Source organism: Neolamprologus brichardi, chromosome 10 (assembly GCF_056152115.1).
Source record: "Neolamprologus brichardi isolate AB-2024 chromosome 10, ASM5615211v1, whole genome shotgun sequence".
Classification (NCBI taxonomy): Eukaryota; Metazoa; Chordata; class Actinopteri; order Cichliformes; family Cichlidae; genus Neolamprologus; species Neolamprologus brichardi.
Genome location: NC_142113.1, coordinates 10,031,066 through 10,049,447, shown reverse-complemented (window position 1 = coordinate 10,049,447; position 18,382 = coordinate 10,031,066). Strand labels below are relative to the sequence as shown.

The following is an 18,382-nucleotide window of genomic DNA, read 5'->3' as shown; positions in this document are numbered from 1 at the left end:
CCAGAATGTTTTTGTGTCTAATAGGTACCGCAGCGGCATCAGAGGTCACATGAAGGCTGTCGTGATGGACTTGCTTAGACAATATCTAAAAGTAGAGATCCAGTTTCAGAATGGTGAGAAAAAGTGACTTGACACTTTCTTGCTTGGATAGCAGAAAAATTGCATTAGCATATTCTCACCACTTGATGGTGCTCTTAAACCTCAAGTTTCCTGTCCGGTTTTTACCAACGCTCTTATCTATATGTCAACAGGACACTACGATAAGTGTGTCTTTGCACTGCGTGAGGAAAACAAGGGTGACATGGCCAATGTGCTCAATTATATCTTTTCCCATGCTCAAGTCACCAAGAAGAACCTACTTGTTACTATGCTGATTGTAAGTATCAATTCTTACTGATTTAGAAATCTCTATGAAAAAGTGATTTTCAGCAGTCGTGCCTTCATCATTTTCTTCTTCTTCCTCCTCTTCTCCATGTAGGACCAGCTCTGTGGCCGTGATCCAACACTAACTGATGAATTGATGGCCATTTTGACTGAACTCACCCAGCTCAGCAAGACAACCAATGCAAAGGTGGCGCTGCGTGCTCGGCAGGTCAGAATTGAACTCCTAATCTTGTTTGACATACTACAATGAAATAACAAAATTTAAAAAAACAAAACAAAACTGTACAGCAATGAAGAATTACTATTCGGAAACTAAAAGAAGTTAGTTGAAAAAAAAAAGATCTAAAAGCCTGTTTGTTTAGCTGAAAAGCTTTTGAAGTGGCAGAGGCTGTGGATTGGCTCAGGTAATGCCTAATTGGTAGGACTGTGGATTTTTTAACCTCTGGAGTAGCCTGACATGCACTTTTAAGATAATATTGCTATAATTGGCAACAACATGGGCCTTAAACTCTGTGATTGTTCTGTTGAGCAGTAATGTGCCCTGTAAACACAGTATGAAAGAAAATGTCATAGTTTGTAGTTGTATATAGCTTGCTCATTTTAATAATGCAATAGCTAATATTCATCCATACATCTCTGACAGTGTGTGTAGAGAATCCTTTTCTCTTTGCTGTTTTATTAAAAGTAACTGTTTGTCAAAGTGCAACATCAAAGCTCAGAATCACCTGTGATCGCTGAGCAATACAGAAACACCAACACAACTATAAATGTAACTACCAGACTTTATTTATTTAGTATTTTCCCACCAGATGTCACTATATGCTCTCCACTGTGTGAGAGAGAAAATTTCTTTAAAAAAAAAATTAAATATAAATATAAAGTAAAACATGTGACTCATTAGCACAACAAAGTGTGTAGCTGAAACAGTGTAAAGGTTGACACTGTCAGAAAATGTAAAGGAAAGCATAATTAAGTATTGCTTGCTGTGCTATACTTGAAGAGCACATTTATCTTATTCTTCCAGGTGTTGATAGCTTCCCACCTTCCCTCTTATGAGCTACGACACAACCAGGTGGAGTCAATCTTTCTCTCTGCCATCGATATGTATGGGCACCAGTTCTGCATTGAGAACCTTCAGGTGAGCATTAAAGGGCAAGAGCAGTAGTTGTGGCTGTGCATGTGTTTCAAAACAACAGACAAAATGTCCAAGGTGTATGATTATACTTTTTTTTTCTTTGTTATTTTTCTTTCTCTAGAAACTGATCCTTTCAGAGACATCCATCTTTGACGTTCTCCCCAACTTCTTCTACCACAGTAATCAGGTAGTCAGGATGGCCGCCCTGGAGGTGAGAGGAATAAGAGTCTTGTTTATTAATCAGTTTCTCTGAATTTAAGTTGAACAAACTTTACAAGCACTTCACATATCTGACCAGCATTGCCTGTCTTCAATAATGTCAGGTGTATGTTCGGAGAGCATACATCGCCTACGAGCTCAACAGTGTTCAGCATCGACAACTGAAGGACAACACATGTATAGTAGAGTTTCAGTTCATGCTTCCCACTTCACATCCCAACAGGTATTGCTCATGAAAATAGCTGAAACGCGTACATGTGCATTACTATTCTGCTGTCCTGACCCCCTCCTTTCCCCAGGACGCTGTGCCATCAGTAATTCTACTCATACTCTCATGTTGAATTTTCCATTAAAAGTTAGCTTTTATCAAAATTGCTTGCAAGGTGACAACACAACAATAATAATATTAGTCTGCGTGTTAGCAGCGGGACCTGCAATGATGTGCTGCAGTTGCTGCTTATGCCTGTGTTTCTAAATAGAGGAACCTGAATTTTTTCCTGTCTTACAGTTTTCTACAACATTTTATTATCTCTTTTTTTGAAATCCTAAGTGAAGGTGTAGCATGGCTGCACAAAATTTTCATGACCTATTATACTGTAACTGTTAAAAGATAAAGAATACTTATTATTAAGTACAGTGGATATAAATAGCATACTCACCCTAGTTAAAATGCCAAGCATCTGAGAAATAAAAAAACCACAATAAATAATTCTCAACTTTTAGTACCTTTAATGTGACCTATTACCTGTGCAATTCAATTGAAGAAACAAATCAGCATAATAAGCTGGTTGCATAAATGTGCACAACCTTTAATTCAGCTGTCTGCAAGAAACTTGAAGGGTTTCTTGTGACTGGTGGTAGAAATGTTTTGAGTTCTGTCCACTCCACTAACACAGCCAAAAAGTTCTACCTTCAGACCGTATCACATTTTCCCACAAGCTTTTAGGAGACTTGTGTATGGATGTTGTCTTTGTCAGAATAGGCTTCAGTCTTGCAACACTAGCCCATAGTATAGACGTAGACTGAGTAAATGTCAGGAAAATCCTATTAGGACAGCTGAACTTTATGCGAGGTTAACGAGAGTCTCTAATTGATGACAACTGTGTACTCAAGAAAACTGAATGCCACGATTAAATTAAAAGGTGCTTCAGTAATGTACTAGTTTTAGAGGTGTGCATTTTTATGCAGCCAGCTTATTGTACATTTTTTATGTTTACATTTTTATTCCCCATAACAGATTGGTTTGTTTTTCTCTTGAGTCGTACAAGTTATAGGTCACAATAAAGGTGGGAAGAATTTTTATAATGATTTATTGTTGTCTCATTATTTTTTTCCCCAGCAGGGATGTGTGCACTTTTTATATCCACGGTCCCTGTTTTTTTTTCCTACCTCTGTGTCACTGTTCGCCATTGTTTTTCCTGTATATGTTGTCATGTGCAAAAAAAGAAGGTATTTTTTGCCACTGAAAATACTTTTCTTGGTTTGTTAAAACAGGACTGAGCAATTAAGCAATTGAGAATCAAGAGTTTCAGGTCACATGCTCTTAAGTTCTGAGGGAAAAAGAAAACATCTGGCACAAAAAAAGTCAGAAGTTTTGTACGTGCTCAGTATTTGAAAAGGTTTTTAACAGACACAGTACTGTGGCATTTCTGTTGCACTCACTCAGTTTCAGCAGCTGGGTTCAGTTCGTCCATGTCTGATTGCATGTTTTGTGTATTTTTTGCTTGTTTCAATGCATTTGCTTGTGGTTACTAAGTAGTGCTTTTTTTTTTTTTTTGAAATCCTTGCACTCATCCATCTGCATGCTTGTGTTTTACTGTGTATAAATTAACCTTCATTTTTGCATCATTATTTGTGACATACAGAACGGCATGAGAGTGTGATGTGATCCGCTCTTTGTTCAGAGTTAGTCTCTGAACAGGGTTTGTTTGTTTGTTTTTGGATCACGTGATGCATGTGTAGAGGAAGCAGTTAAGTAGCAAAATGTGTGTTTATTGTGAGAAAGAGTTATTTACCATAATTTTACCATTCATTACATCCGTTTCTATATGCAGTGGATGCATACAAGATTCTGAAACTACACCCATGAAATTTTCCAGTCCCCCCCCCCCCCCAAAAAAGAAACAAACACACACATACAAAACACCAAGGATACAAATGTAATTGGCTGCATTTTCATCAGATGTGTTTCTCGTTAATCTTTTTATGTGTGAAGTCACAGAATAATTTGATTGTTCCCAGTGCAAAAATATGTTAAGGGACACATAATCACATGCACACATTGCTACACCTTAAATGTCTTCCTTCTGATGCCTGTCACTAACCACTTGATAATCAATGTTATTTGATTGCAGAGGGAACATCCCCACTCTAAACAGGTAAAACATTCTTTTAATTGCATCAACTACCAGTGACTAGCTAGCTGGATGAATAAAGCTGTAATTCAAGTTGAGATTAATTATCTAGTTGTTGGTTATAAAGCTGTTTTATGTGTTTAGATTTAGTAACTTTGGTCTAGTCTGGTTGATAATTGCAGAGTAATTTAATTTTACTGACATCTGCATGGCCTATGGCATTCAACCTTTATGCCAAAAAATGTCTTTACTGATGGGTGCCTGTTTCTGTTGAAATGACTGCTCTGTATCTAACTGCTGTGTGTATGTGCTTCAGTATTGTGCAAGTTTAAGATAACTTATGTATGTCATATAGTTTAAGATGATCACATAACATTTTGGTAGAAATCATATACTAGTACGCATCTCCAAAACTGAAACCTCTGACTGTCCTGCCAGGAAAATGTTTCCTTCAGTCCTGGAAAATCTTAAAGTCATGGACACTAAATTAGAGGAAACTAAACCCCAGGACCCTAAAGCGCCAGAAAATGAATCGCAGGATGATAATGCTGAGAAGAAAAATGCATCAGATTTGGATACTGTGGACAGGTTTGACACATAAGACCTCTCGAGTGCTTATACAAGCTGTAACTTTGGGGTTGCCTGCTTACAATCAAAGGACTAACACACATCAAAATGAAACTTGGATACTTGAGGGGTCATTCTGGTGGTTTTACGTTTTCTTGTTCTCTGTAAAGCGATGTTATCGTAACAGGATATATCTAAATGTCCTTGCCTACGGTATAGCTCTTTTCCTGTGTTCACTCCTTGGTGGCGTTTTGTTACTACTTGTTTATTTTGTTTGTTTTGTTTTTTTAACATTCGAGCCTTTTTTAATATTTCTCTGTCTACACCTTAGGATGTCATTCTCATCCAACCTGAATCACTACGGCATGGTGCACATGGCCAGTGTGAGCGACGTTCTGCTTGACACGTCTTTTACACCACCCTGCCAGCGCATGGGAGCCATGGTGGCTTTCCGCAGCTTCCAGGAGTTCACCAAGTCAGTCCTTGTGTAAAAGAATTCTAAACTTTTATTGGGAGGTAAAAGTATTACTAATCGTTTTTATTTATATTTTTAAATATTTTATAGGAACATAACGGATATGTTGAGCTGCTTCTCTGACTCTCCTCCACAAAGTCCAACCTTCCCAGAAGGAGGCAATCCCGTGCTGTACGGTGAAGAGGACAACAAGGTGAAGAGGGCAGACTTGTACTAGTCACTAGCCTGTCACTGACCCCTATAACTAAGAATTCGAATTAGATGTGTATTTGCTTTGTCACCCAGAGTATCCAGGATGAGCCTATCCATATCCTGAATGTTGCTATAAAGACTGACAGCGACATTGATGATGATGGCCTGGCAGCTATGTTCCGGGAATTCACTCAGTCAAAGGTGGGAGACATCTACAGCAAAAACCTTGTATCTTGTCAGTTAAGAAAGTGGATTAGAATATATGAGATGACTTAGCTCGTTCTTATCATCCTGACTATAAATATATATATTCATTTATTTATAAATTTTTTTCTTATTCCAGAAATCTCTGCTGTTTGAACACGGCATCCGAAGGTTGACTTTCCTCGTGGCTCAAAAGGTGAGGCTTCTGATTTAAAACGTAAAACTCAGAAAACCATCCATCTTCACCATCAGCTGCCTTGCATGCCATCAGTTTCGGCACTACTGAACCGCATGTACCAAAATATCAGAAATAAACTGAGCTTGCATCTGACCTTTTTGTTATCACTAATATTTTATTAATTTGTTATGTGTGGCAATACTGTAGTAATTGTGGTAATAATTTGCATTTGAAATTTAGCTGGTTTTCCTCTTTTGTCTCTGTATCTCCTTCTGCATGCCTTGCTTTTGCTGCATTTTTGATGACAGGATTTCAGGAAGCAAGTCAACTGTGAGGTGGACCAAAGGTTTCATGTAAGTAATGGAAGGCAGAAGAATTCTGTTGTCAAGAGTGCATTTGTTTCACAACCAACACAAATTACATAGGAAAAAAATCACTGTAGATGTTGTTGGAAACGCCACCTACAGGAGGTAGATTAATGATAGTGTATTAACATGCATACACTAATTCTGTTTAGCACAGACTTTTTTAATCTTTGCCATCCTGCAGCTGCTTCGTTTTTTTTTTTTTTTCTTTGTTTTTTACAGCTCGGTTATACCAGTGATGGGACCACACATTTTAGCCACATAAGAGTTTGAACCCCCAGATGTGGCAGTTTTGTGATGTACCATTTGTCTTTCAGAGTTTGACATATTATCAAGAGACCAGTTGCATTTAGATGACAGGGATTTGAATAGAAAAGGCAAAGTCATTGTCCTCGTCATAATAACAGATGTCCCTATCATTGTGGCCGCTACTGTTTTATGCATGCTCCCTCTGAAAAGACTTTTCTTCAGTTCACTATATTGCAGTGGGTCATTTGCAATCAGTGTTAAATCATAGCTATGGAGGTTTACACTGTGTATACTTTTGCAGTCATCTGATTATTATGTAGCTTGTGGTGTGATGAGGGCGTCTCCAATCCATCTGGCATTATTTTGGCAAGTGGGAGACTTCATGTGATAACATCAGACAGGCCTACCAGGCATTATTCAGAGAATCACTGGATCTCTGAAAGGAGGACATGTTTTATGCATTAGAATGTAATGGGTGCTTATATGTTGAGCCCATTGCTATTATTATGTTAGCCCTCTGCTTTGGTGAATACATAGTGATTTCTTGATAGGTAAATTATCGCAGTAAAAGAACACAGGGGCCCCCTGCGTGTCGATTAAGGTCCTAATTGTGACTGTTCCTTTCCATATAGCTATTTCAGCAAAGATCATAATGGCTTTTTTTGAGCTGCTGTAATTAGACACAGTTGGTGAAAGTCTAATTAATTTGTCATTCTTAACACAGAATTGCTGTCTTTATAGAAAATGTAATCTGTTATGTACAACATTTTGATTCATTTATTTCTTTGTCTTATGATTATTTAAACAGAGGGAATTTCCCAAATTTTTCACATTCCGTGCCAGGGACAAGGTAGGTGCTCACATAACACAAATCCAAATCATCACTGTCATATAAAATGTATTTTTGCTTGAATGTCAAATTAATGTTGAGCCTATGGAGAAGGGACCTCTATTGGAAAAATGAATATACTGTGTATTTAATGTATGTCGGATTATTTCCATGACAATGAAACAGCCTGTTTAGGGAAAAAAACAGACTGACCACCCGTTCCAAGCAGTGTTAACTTTCATTCAGTTGCAGTCAGTGATGGCTCTTCATTTCTGCTACTCCTGATAGTTTCACTACAATGACATGACTAAAACTCATTAAACTAATGAACTCTTTAATTATGTCCCCCATTTAAGAGAAATGACACCCATTAGCAGCTTTCTGAGATTGATATTGCCCATGACTTAATTTACTTAATACAGTGTGTGGCTCATGGGCGTCTTTTTACACTTAAACCAACTGAGTAATCGTGAAATTGCCAATTTAAACTGTGTCTGTTAATGTTAGAGGTGCTAGTTAAGAAAAAAAACTGAGGTGCTCAGTAAAATATTGAAACAAACTTGTCTCTGCAGGACTGTGTTACTGTTTGTTATTGTATCCTGTCTGTGTCTCAATAGTTTGAGGAGGACCGGATCTATCGTCATTTAGAGCCTGCATTAGCATTCCAGCTGGAGCTCAACCGCATGCGGAATTTTGCTCTCACTGCCATTCCATGTGCCAATCACAAGATGCACCTGTATCTGGGTGCAGCCCGAGTGGAGGTGGGCACAGAAGTTACAGACTACCGTTTCTTTGTTCGAGCCATTATCCGCCACTCTGATCTGGTAACAAAGGTACGATTACAAGCTGGGTTTTGGATGAGAAACGTTCTTTTTTTGCCTTTAATTTTTAGCCCCCAAATTCTGCCGTGTTCGATGCTGTTGAGATTTATTTTTTCCTCCTCTTTTATTAGGAGGCCTCCTTTGAATACCTTCACAATGAAGCAGAGCGCCTGCTGCTGGAAGCTATGGATGAACTGGAGGTGGCTTTCAACAACACAACTGTGCGAACAGACTGTAACCATATCTTCCTCAACTTTGTCCCTACTGTCATCATGGACCCATCAAAGGTCTGGGAAAATATTACCCACAAATATCTGATTGACAGAGTAAATTACTGCCACTGTGTTTGCTTCCTGCTAATCTTTTCTTGTGAACTTCAGATCGAGGAGTCTGTGCGCTCCATGGTGATGCGTTACGGCAGCCGTCTGTGGAAGCTTCGAGTCCTGCAGGCCGAGTTGAAGATTAACATCCGCTTGACTCCAACGGGGAAGCAAATTCCCATCCGCCTCTTCCTTACAAATGAATCTGGCTACTACCTGGATATCAGCCTCTACAAGGAGGTCACTGATTCCCGAACGGGACAGGTGGGGCCCAAAGACCGACAGGTGGGGCACTCATACATCATCCATCTCATCTCCTTATTGTCCATTCACTGGTAAAGGGCATCAGCTCCTTCCTGGAAACCTCAGCTTGTAGAGTGCAATTTGCCAGACTCTGTTGTAAATTTCTCAGTTGTATATATCATAATAGAAACTTCAAGTTTTTATTATTTGGAGTAGAGATCCAGTATGGTGTCTTGCCCATAGCCCATTGGACAATTCTTTTAGCAATATCTTTTTTCTAAACTCAGGTAAGATATGCGAGATTCATCAATCCAGCCGTCCATTCATCTTTCAGTGGTCACGGCCATCTATTCAGTAGTAAGGCAGTGCTGAAGAGATGAAAGCTACATGAAGCAATGAAGGAAGATTTCTGTCATCTTCAACACATTTCATGTCTTATTTTTGTCTTTTTCTCATGTTTGCTCTGTGGTGGCTTTAATGGGTCCATAATATAAGAGATTCACAGTTTGTTTTTTGTGTGAAGACTGTTATATGGTTACCAACAAAAGTGACAGCTCGAAGTGTTTTAGCTGTACTCATTTCATGCATTAAGATGTAATATTGTTGGGAGGATAAATAATGAAGTAATAACACATACCAAAGTTGCAACATAGTGAGAGCGCTACATGAGAGGAATTCTTTTGATGTCCAGTAACTATGAGAAGTGCTTTTAATCATTATCACGTTTTTTTTAGTTGTTGTTTTTTTCTGTCATGTGTTTTCATCTTGATTTCATCTTAATGCCAAGGTTGTTGAAGAGATCATTGTATCACTAAAGTGACCACTTTTTTCTTTTTTTCCAGATTATGTTCCAAGCATATGGAGACAAGCAGGGCCCCTTGCATGGCATGCTCATCAATACACCGTATGTTACCAAAGACCTGTTGCAGTCTAAACGCTTCCAAGCACAATCTCTGGGCACCACCTATGTCTATGACTTTCCAGAAATGTTCAGACAGGTACTGTACAAAAACGTGCCTATTATATTTAGCTTCTGCTTAGATGTACTAAATAATAACATATTAACATGCTGCCTATTTTATCCTATCTTCAGGCTCTGAAAAAGCTGTGGCATTCATGTCAGACTTATGCCGACTTACCTCAGTGTCCTCTTCCTTCTGAGCTGCTCACCTTCACAGAGCTGGTTCTTGATGCTCAAGGTCAGCTGGTACAGATGAATCGACTGCCAGGGGGCAACGAGGTCCGTGTTTAAGCTTGAAGCATAAAAACAAACCTTGAAAAGCAGGAATATTTGACATTGACATTTTTTGACACACTCGCCTCTTATTTCAGAATGTACACATTTTCTTTTGCTCTGATGCAATAAAGATGGTAGTATAGATAAATAGATGACTGTATATATTATACTTCTATTTATTCCAAGGATGTAAAGCTGCGTTCTGATTCTGTCTTGATTCAACAAATATGGAGTATTTCACACTTTTTATTCCACCGTTGAGCGAACATGGTCATGTTCTAAATCAGAAAAACAGCTATGCAGCTAATGTGATTTATTTATTGTCTAATACTTACAGATATTCTGTATTTATTGTGTTAAAGTTTCCCTATTTGATCTCTCCAGATTGGCATGGTTGCATGGCGGATGACCCTGCGAACCCCAGAGTACCCAGCAGGACGTGAGATCATTGTCATAAGCAATGACATCACACACAAGATAGGCTCCTTTGGGCCCCAGGAGGACATGCTGTTCCTGCGAGCCTCAGAGATGGCTCGGGAAAGTGGCATCCCCCGACTCTATATTGCGGCCAACAGCGGTGCCCGCATCGGTCTGGCAGAGGAAATCAGACATATGTTTCATGTGGCCTGGCAAGATCCAGCTGATCCTTACAAGGTCAGCCAGCAGAGTCTCAGAGACATTAGGCTATACTTAAACTTTAATTTAAATTTGTATAGAATTTTTTTTATTATTATTTTAAGTGAAATCCACTAATCACTATTTGTAGATAATTATTGAGAATATCATAATATTCCTAATACTTTAGTAAGTTTTAGTTATTTAGTTTTCCATAATTCTAAACGATTTTTTTGTTTTAGATTTGCTGTCATTATCTCAGTGTATTTGCATTTGAAGGTTTATTATTATGTATTAAGTATTTCTTTTTTACTAAAGGTGTAGTATAGAAATTCTGAGACTAATCTGTTCTCTCAATTATTTATTTATTTTTTTCTGTCTTTAAAAAAAGTTTCCTGACTTTTTGTCTCCTGCATCTTCATTTTTGTCTATTTTTAAGCTGTCAACATTATTTCATTTGCATGTTTTTTTTTTCCTACAGGGTTTCAAGTATCTCTACCTCACACCTCAGGATTACAAGAAGGTTTCAGCTCTAAACTCAGTGCATTGCGAACATGTGGAGGATGAGGGTGAATCGAGGTACTTTTTTTTTTTTTAAGTATGCATTAATAGTTAATTTTGTATGTGAGGATATGATTTTATAAGCTTGTTATCTTCAAGCTTCAAACACAAGATGTGACAGATGGAGACAAAGGTAAGAGGGGGTCATCGCATCTGGATTTGAGTGAATGTATGTGTTGTCACGCAGGTACAAGATCACTGACATTATAGGTAAAGATGAAGGGCTGGGTGTGGAGAATCTGAGAGGGTCGGGAATGATTGCCGGAGAATCCTCTCTGGCTTACGAGGAGATCATCACGATGAATCTGGTAAGATTCAAGTGCGCACTTGTGTGCAAACACACATTCATATATGTAGTCTGCTGCTTTGCCTTGAGTTTGTATGTTCTGTTAAGAAGAAAGACTTGCTGTATGTAAAGATGTGAAAAGCTGGATGGTTGCTTATTGGAAGTCTTGCACTCGTCTTGTCCTCTAGGTCACATGCCGAGCCATAGGTATTGGAGCCTATCTGGTGAGGCTTGGACAGAGGACCATACAAGTGGACAACTCCCACATCATCCTTACTGGAGCTGGAGCCCTCAATAAGGTGAAATGGGTCATTTTTGTGTAATTTAGATACAGTAAAATACAGTGATGGTGCCTTTCTGCTGTTGTAGAAGAAAAACATGATTGTGTTGTACACATCTGCACTCTGCTTCTCCTGTAATGGGGAGTGAACACCAAATGAGCTGTTTCTAAATTCATATAATTAATGCATCTGCGCTTTAATGAGCAAACCAATATATATTCATTAGTTGACTTTTAAATTTTTCAGCTAATATGGGAGGAAGGTCAAATGGGTCTTTTGTGTTTTTTTTTGTTTTGTTTTGTTTGTTTTTTTGAATTATGAAAAAAAATGTAACAGAAAACATTGTGTGCTTTGATGATTTTATTTTTATTTTTCGGTTTATATGCCTTGTTCCCCCCTCCCTGTTTGAGCAATTTCGAAGCTCATTCCCTCCGCCTTGCTGTGTTCTACTGGGATTCCCTTTCCGATCCCAGCCACAGGCCTGGCTGCCACTCAAAGTGGAATAATTGAAAGCGCACCATGAAGTTGTATTTGCATAGAAATAGAGTGACATGCCAGAGGCTGCAGTGCAGGACACCCATATCATTTGTTTTTAATCAGAATGAAAAGTTTTGCTGATGCAGATTGTTTTTTGTTTTTTTTCTCGCCTTTATACACTTGATTAGTGTGTGTCTGTGTGCGTGTCTGCACGCATCGCTGCCTCCTTTTGGCTTGCTACCCATTCTCTGTCCTTGTCAGTGCATTAAGATGATTTCATTTCAAATTGGATGACAGTTCACAACATGACAAGCCATGCAAATGGCCCAATGATGGTATATCTATTTGCTGGAAGCTCAATTGTTTTTAGATTGTCCCACTGTTTTGCTCCATTTGTAGGAGCAGCATCACAATAATGGTTACTGACAAATTTCCACAATATAGAGGTGATGAATAGCAACACATTTTTTTTGTTTTTATTTGGAGAAAATGATTTTAACCAGCATCACTGATTTAAGATTTTTTTTTTTTTTTTTTTTTGGCCTGCTCATTTATCATGTGACTTCGTGGCTATTAACTGAAACTTAATAGAGAGCAGGAGGCTGCCACCCAGAGATCATCATTTCATTAACTGCTGGAAAGAACTCCTATTTTCATGGGGAATGGATAGTAACTACTAGCACAAATACCCCAGCGAGCTGTTGCTACCACTTGGTGCCTCGTTTTCTTCCTTCCAATCATCTCCCTTCGTTCCTCCTCCTTTGTCTCCTCCTCTTCTCTCCGCAGTGGAATCTTAATGAATCTGGCGATGGCCAGAGGCACAGGGGTTTTGTGTATGTCAAGGTGACTGCAATGTTTCTTGGGGCAGCCAGCTTTCCTGACAGCTTTAGGAGAGTGCCCTAGATTTGTAGCCAGATACATAACCATTAATGGTAATAAAAAAAGTAAATGATGGCTGAAAAGGTGAGAGCTGAGGGTAGGGATTGAGCTCCTCTCTGATTTTTATAGAAGCATGTCAGGGCCCTGCCACCTGTTCTGAGATGCTTATGAAAATAGGGTGGGCTGGAAGTGAGATTTTATGGCTTCAGGTTGGCAAAGGAACAACATGAAGATAAAATAAGTTTGGTGGCTCTAAATGTATACAGATACATTGGTTTCTGTTGCACACCAGAAATGGATGTAAGCCAGTATAATGAATTAGGTTTTCTTGTTAAGAAAGCGACGTGTTAATTCAAGCAATGTGTTAAGAAATCGGCTATGAAGAGAAGCAGGCGCTGTCCCCAAAAATGTCACTACTGTGAAAGAGGGGTATCGACAAGGCTGCCGTAACCTGGATACACAGACTAGAAACTTGTTTACAACACTTCCTGTTGTCAGCCAGTGTTGCGCAACAGTATTTTGACTTAGTTTGAGACTAGTTTTTAAAGGGTAAATCCACATTCTGTTCAATTAAGCGGGAAACTAATGCTTCAGGTTTTGAAACATTGCCTTCTTTAGTTGCCTGATCTAAAATAAAATACCTTTGTCAAACATTTCCCCAGAAATCCATACATTTGTCCTTTTCCTACATTAGGTGCTGGGCAGAGAAGTGTATACATCCAACAACCAACTCGGTGGAGTTCAGATCATGCACAACAATGGTGTCACTCACTGCACTGTTTGCGATGACTTTGAGGGAGTCTTCACTCTTTTGCAGTGGCTGTCCTACATGCCCAAGGTAACAGCTAGATGTTTAGAAAGTATGTAAATATAATAATGTAATGTACAATTTCATTTAATAATGTGATATCATGATCATAATGAGTGATCTTTTCCTCAGTGTAAATCTAGCCCAGTGCCCATCCTTAATGCCAAGGATCCCATAGATCGACCGGTAGAGTTTGTACCTACCAAGGCTCCTTATGACCCTCGCTGGATGTTGGCAGGACGCCCCAGTCAGAGTGAGTGCCTAATGTGGACATATTTAAATTTGATTATGAAAAAGTTTGGACTAGCAAATCGATTCTCGAGTAATATTTGAAGAGTGTGTATTAAAAAAAAATGCAGACCTTCTATTCACTGTAGCTTCTTTGTTACTCTGTATTAAATGCTCAGTTTTATTTACTAGAAATCATCCTATTAATTATTAATGCTATTGATGTTATAATTCTGAACATAGTCAAAAAAGATGCAGTGATTTGTTTAGCATCTAAGCTCTCAAATCTAAGCTTTGACTATAAAAATAATGTATACACTTCACTTTTCCTCTAATGATCATTAATATTGCTTCATCAGCAGTTGTTAAAAAGTCAAGTTTTTTTGTGTGTTATTTAAGGTAAATATAAAGATTTATTATTTCAGCCTGATAGCCTAAGAGTTAAAGGTTGGAATAATTCATTACAAGAGAAAGGCTATTAAGAAACTAAGCAAGAAACAGTGAAGCCTAACACCATGCCGCCAAAGGCCAGATCAGCACCAAAATTGATGCAGTGTGTTTTACACTGCAGGTCAGGACTGAGCAGGTTCCACATCAGTGTAATTACTGCTTGGGATGGCAAAGAGATCGGGGAACCGTGTGGGAAGCCAGTCAACGTCTGGTAGTGATGAGTGGCCAAGCTTAATTGAATGGTAACCTCTTAGGCTGGGCATGTTTCTTGGGGTGTACAGGCAGAAAAAGAGCTGAGCAAGTCTGCTTATACAGTCATCTATCACGGGCGGTGCCAAGATGACAGATCCTGCGAATATACACGCTGAGTCTGCACACAGAAGAAAGCTAGGGATTTTAAAAATATCACGAGAAGAGAGAATGCTTTTTGGAAGTGGATCTGATTGTGTTGCATTTAGAATTTTCATTAATTAACTTCACTTTTTGCCTTTATTTACTCTGTGCATGTATTCTGCTCTCTCTCAATAAAGCTCCAAAGGGTTCCTGGCAGCTTGGCTTCTTCGACCATGGCTCTTTCATGGAGATCATGCAGCCGTGGGCTCAGAGTGTAGTGGTAGGCAGAGCCAGGTAAGTCCCAAATAAAACCAGGTTACATGTCACTAAACGTTATTGATTTACAAAACAAAACAAAAAAATTGATTAGCTTTTAAAAATCATATCAAAGTATTTTGTAGATTTTAACAGTGGATGGCCTCTTTACAGACTCGGTGGGATACCGACTGGAGTTGTTGCTGTGGAAACCAGGTCAGTGGAACTGTCGATCCCAGCTGATCCAGCCAATTTAGACTCTGAGGCTAAGGTAAGGGTCACTGAGTGTGTATATATTCAAGAATGAACAGGCACACAACACATTCACAGACACCTTTGTACTGATACCGCTTTCTTTCGTTTTTATTTTATATTTAGCTCATCCAACAGGCAGGACAGGTGTGGTTCCCAGATTCTGCTTTCAAAACTGCTCAGGCCATTAAGGACCTAAACCGGGAGGGCTTACCTCTCATTGTGTTTGCCAATTGGAGGGGCTTTTCTGGAGGGATGAAAGGTACTTCTGCCTCAGTCACCAACCAATTAGTGATTGAACCCTATCTTCATCTAATATGGTTTTATCCTCTTTAGATATGTACGACCAAGTGCTGAAATTCGGGGCCTACATTGTGGATGGGCTGAGAGAGTACAAGCAGCCAGTATTGGTTTATATCCCCCCGCAGGCTGAGCTGAGAGGAGGCTCCTGGGTCGTTATAGATCCCACCATCAACCCCCGGCACATGGAGATGTACGCCGACAAGGACAGCCGGTGAGCTTTGGAGAAAAGGAGGCAGAATTTTTTTATTTTTTTTATTAATACCTTGTCTTTCCTCACTTAAATCCTTTCTGTTTCCAGAGGTGGTGTGTTGGAGCCTGAAGGGACAGTCGAGATCAAGTTTAGAAGGAAGGATCTGGTCAAGACGATGAGAAGAGTAGATCCAGTCTACATGGGCTTGGCTGAAAAATTGGGTAAGCCCCACACTTGAAATCTGAGTATTCCTCTTTAGGGCTATCTCTCTTCCTCCCCGTTTGGTCTTACCTTTATTTAAGGGAGAAGCAAAAGGTGTGAGCATATATGCTTCCCCTGTCATTCTTGATTTTGTGTCATCTTTTTTGCATTCCCCTGGGAGATGTGTCGGTCACAACCTGCTCAGATTAATCACTAGCTCTACTGTCTCTCCCATGCAGACTATTGATTTTTTTTCCCCTTGGACCAATGCTGCAATTGCTTGGAGCTTTCGGCATAGTGATGGTTTACTGTGAGGGTTTCGGGAGCTCATCTGTCTGCTCTGACAGAAGTGAGGGTTTGGGGGCGGTGCTAGAATAAAACCCTATTAGCAGAAGTTGATTCCCAACTACATTCTCATAGAGAACCTGTGTTTATGTATGACATACCAAAAGGCAAATACAGGACTACCATGCAACTGCCTGCATAAAAAAAATAGGCTGATAGTACAGAGGTAAACAGAAAATACAGTTACATTATACGTGCTCAGAAATGTAGATAAGCAAATGCACTTTTGATTGCTGATCCCTAAATTCAACTTTTTAGAATAATCCAGTGAAATATGCCTAATATGTTTCATGCTATTACTCTGAAACTTCCAACAGGAACCCCAGAGCTGAGCCCTCCTGATCGCAAAGAGCTGGAAACCAAACTTAAGGAGCGTGAGGAGTTTCTTTTGCCCATCTACCATCAGGTGGCTGTACAGTTTGCAGACCTCCATGACACCCCAGGTCGCATGCAAGAGAAGGGGGTCATCACGGTGAGAGCTAACACTATCACGTGTGCACATATGAAGGTGTAGTCTGTGAATAACCTGAAAAGCCCATAGGGGAGTATCAGTCTAGCTGCTGCTGCACCTGCCTAGTGAATAATGTTTGGTCTCAACAGGCTGCGAGATTCATCCTTATAATTATCTTCTGATGACCCTGGTCTATCACCTTAGCAACTACAGAGCAGCCTTAGGCAGACCCCATCTCATTCTGTGCCTTCACAGACCCATCTTTCACATACAAATGCACACAGATACACACTTTGCTCACATGACCAGAGGGGTGTTTTACAGATGGATGGCAGTCGGGGTGTTTTTTTTTGTTTTTTTTTTCTCTTCCCCTCTTTCCTGCCCTACATGCTATATACAGGAGAGGATTATTACCTATTCTAAAGTATACTAGCACGGAAAAGGAGAACAGACATCCTCAGACCATCAGTTCACTGTAATGTGAAGAACAGCATGTGTTATTAACACACCAATCCGCTTTACAACAATTACATTTTAAATGTGTCGAATTAGATTTTATTTTATTAAGGCTGAATGAAACCTATAAATTCATTGACATTTGTGTCAAAGCAGACAGTTTTTAAGCCAGGTAATACAGTGGTCTACTTAATTAGTGCTACCTGAGTGCCACACTTTTGGCTTCACTTGATACAGAAGGCAATGCTCCACATTAGAATTGGGATTCAGCAGGATTAAAACGTAGCTCTTCATGCTACCAGCTCTTTGTAACGCTAGATGCTTGTCTTTTGCCTCTTCAGGATATCCTAGAATGGCAGACATCCCGTCAGTTCTTCTACTGGCGTCTGCGGCGTCTGCTGCTGGAGGAAACCGTAAAAAGGAAGATCCAGGTGGCCAACAGCGAGCTGACAGATGGGCAGATCCAGGCGATGTTGCGCCGCTGGTTTGTGGAGGCCGAGGGGGCTGTAAAGGTGAAAGCCAATGTTGGCGTTTTTAGGTTTTGTTGTAAAATCGTTCAATATGTATTGGCTCTGAGTGAAAAGTATGATAATATGGAAGGATCTGGTGGTTCATAAATTTAAAAGTTTGACTTTACAGAGCGAGGGGATCGTGTAGAATTCATTCAGAGTACAAAATAAAAACTTTGAATATTTAAAATACTGGTAAATTCTAGTTATTTTCACAGTAGACTGAAACCAGAATTGTGGAATAACAAAATATCTGTCATGTAGTGAACCTTTTCATCATGTCCACACAACCACACAGAATTGTAGACATTTCTGCTTTTCAGTGCCTTTCATGTTAGATTTTTTTAATTTTTTTTTGTAATGTCTCATTGTGTATCGCTCTGTGAAAGTCATCATCTTTCCTTCCTTCCTTCTGTGCTTCCTTGCTTCTAAGGCTCAGAGCTCCAGCCGCTGGGGTGACAGGAGTCGGCTCAGTGTTTGAGATCTCTTAAGAAGTGGCCTTCTTGTTAGCTAATACATTACCCTAATCAGGACTGGCTGTCTTAAGCCACAATTAATCACAGCCCTGGCACGTGCAGATAGGAGAGCAACACGCTGTTTCTTAATTAAAAGCAAACAGATTAAAAATGATTAATAAGGGCGTTAAATGTTCTTGTGGACCTCAAGCAGGACTGTTCATAAAAAGGCAAGAGCCCATTAAACCCCCAAATCTTCACTAAGCCCTCCAGCC

General features: G+C 39.5%; 1 protein-coding gene across 9 annotated transcripts in view; it reads left to right on the top strand.

The window, feature by feature from the left end:
• acaca (acetyl-CoA carboxylase alpha) overlaps positions 1–18,382 on the top strand; it is a 31,900-nt gene that overhangs the window by 11,251 nt on the left and 2,267 nt on the right. For 3 of the 9 annotated variants that reach the window (XM_035911483.2, XM_035911484.2, XM_035911482.2), the window contains 31 exons: positions 25–113; positions 252–376; positions 479–592; positions 1,409–1,522; positions 1,641–1,730; positions 1,843–1,961; positions 4,093–4,116; positions 4,531–4,680; positions 4,991–5,134; positions 5,225–5,327; positions 5,420–5,527; positions 5,670–5,726; positions 6,017–6,061; positions 7,131–7,172; positions 7,769–7,984; positions 8,104–8,577; positions 9,378–9,533; positions 9,629–9,775; positions 10,157–10,426; positions 10,869–10,966; positions 11,136–11,256; positions 11,423–11,533; positions 13,566–13,709; positions 13,812–13,932; positions 14,888–14,984; positions 15,120–15,216; positions 15,324–15,459; positions 15,534–15,711; positions 15,799–15,911; positions 16,554–16,708; positions 17,485–17,655. In XM_035911483.2, coding sequence (XP_035767376.2) covers positions 25–113; positions 252–376; positions 479–592; positions 1,409–1,522; positions 1,641–1,730; positions 1,843–1,961; positions 4,093–4,116; positions 4,531–4,680; positions 4,991–5,134; positions 5,225–5,327; positions 5,420–5,527; positions 5,670–5,726; positions 6,017–6,061; positions 7,131–7,172; positions 7,769–7,984; positions 8,104–8,577; positions 9,378–9,533; positions 9,629–9,775; positions 10,157–10,426; positions 10,869–10,966; positions 11,136–11,256; positions 11,423–11,533; positions 13,566–13,709; positions 13,812–13,932; positions 14,888–14,984; positions 15,120–15,216; positions 15,324–15,459; positions 15,534–15,711; positions 15,799–15,911; positions 16,554–16,708; positions 17,485–17,655 — 4,129 coding nt within the window. The remainder of the gene's footprint in view (positions 1–24; positions 114–251; positions 377–478; positions 593–1,408; positions 1,523–1,640; positions 1,731–1,842; positions 1,962–4,092; positions 4,117–4,530; positions 4,681–4,990; positions 5,135–5,224; positions 5,328–5,419; positions 5,528–5,669; positions 5,727–6,016; positions 6,062–7,130; positions 7,173–7,768; positions 7,985–8,103; positions 8,578–9,377; positions 9,534–9,628; positions 9,776–10,156; positions 10,427–10,868; positions 10,967–11,135; positions 11,257–11,422; positions 11,534–13,565; positions 13,710–13,811; positions 13,933–14,887; positions 14,985–15,119; positions 15,217–15,323; positions 15,460–15,533; positions 15,712–15,798; positions 15,912–16,553; positions 16,709–17,484; positions 17,656–18,382) is intronic. The other 6 variants (XM_006799498.3, XM_006799497.3, XM_035911485.2 and 3 more) reach the window with 6 other exon arrangements.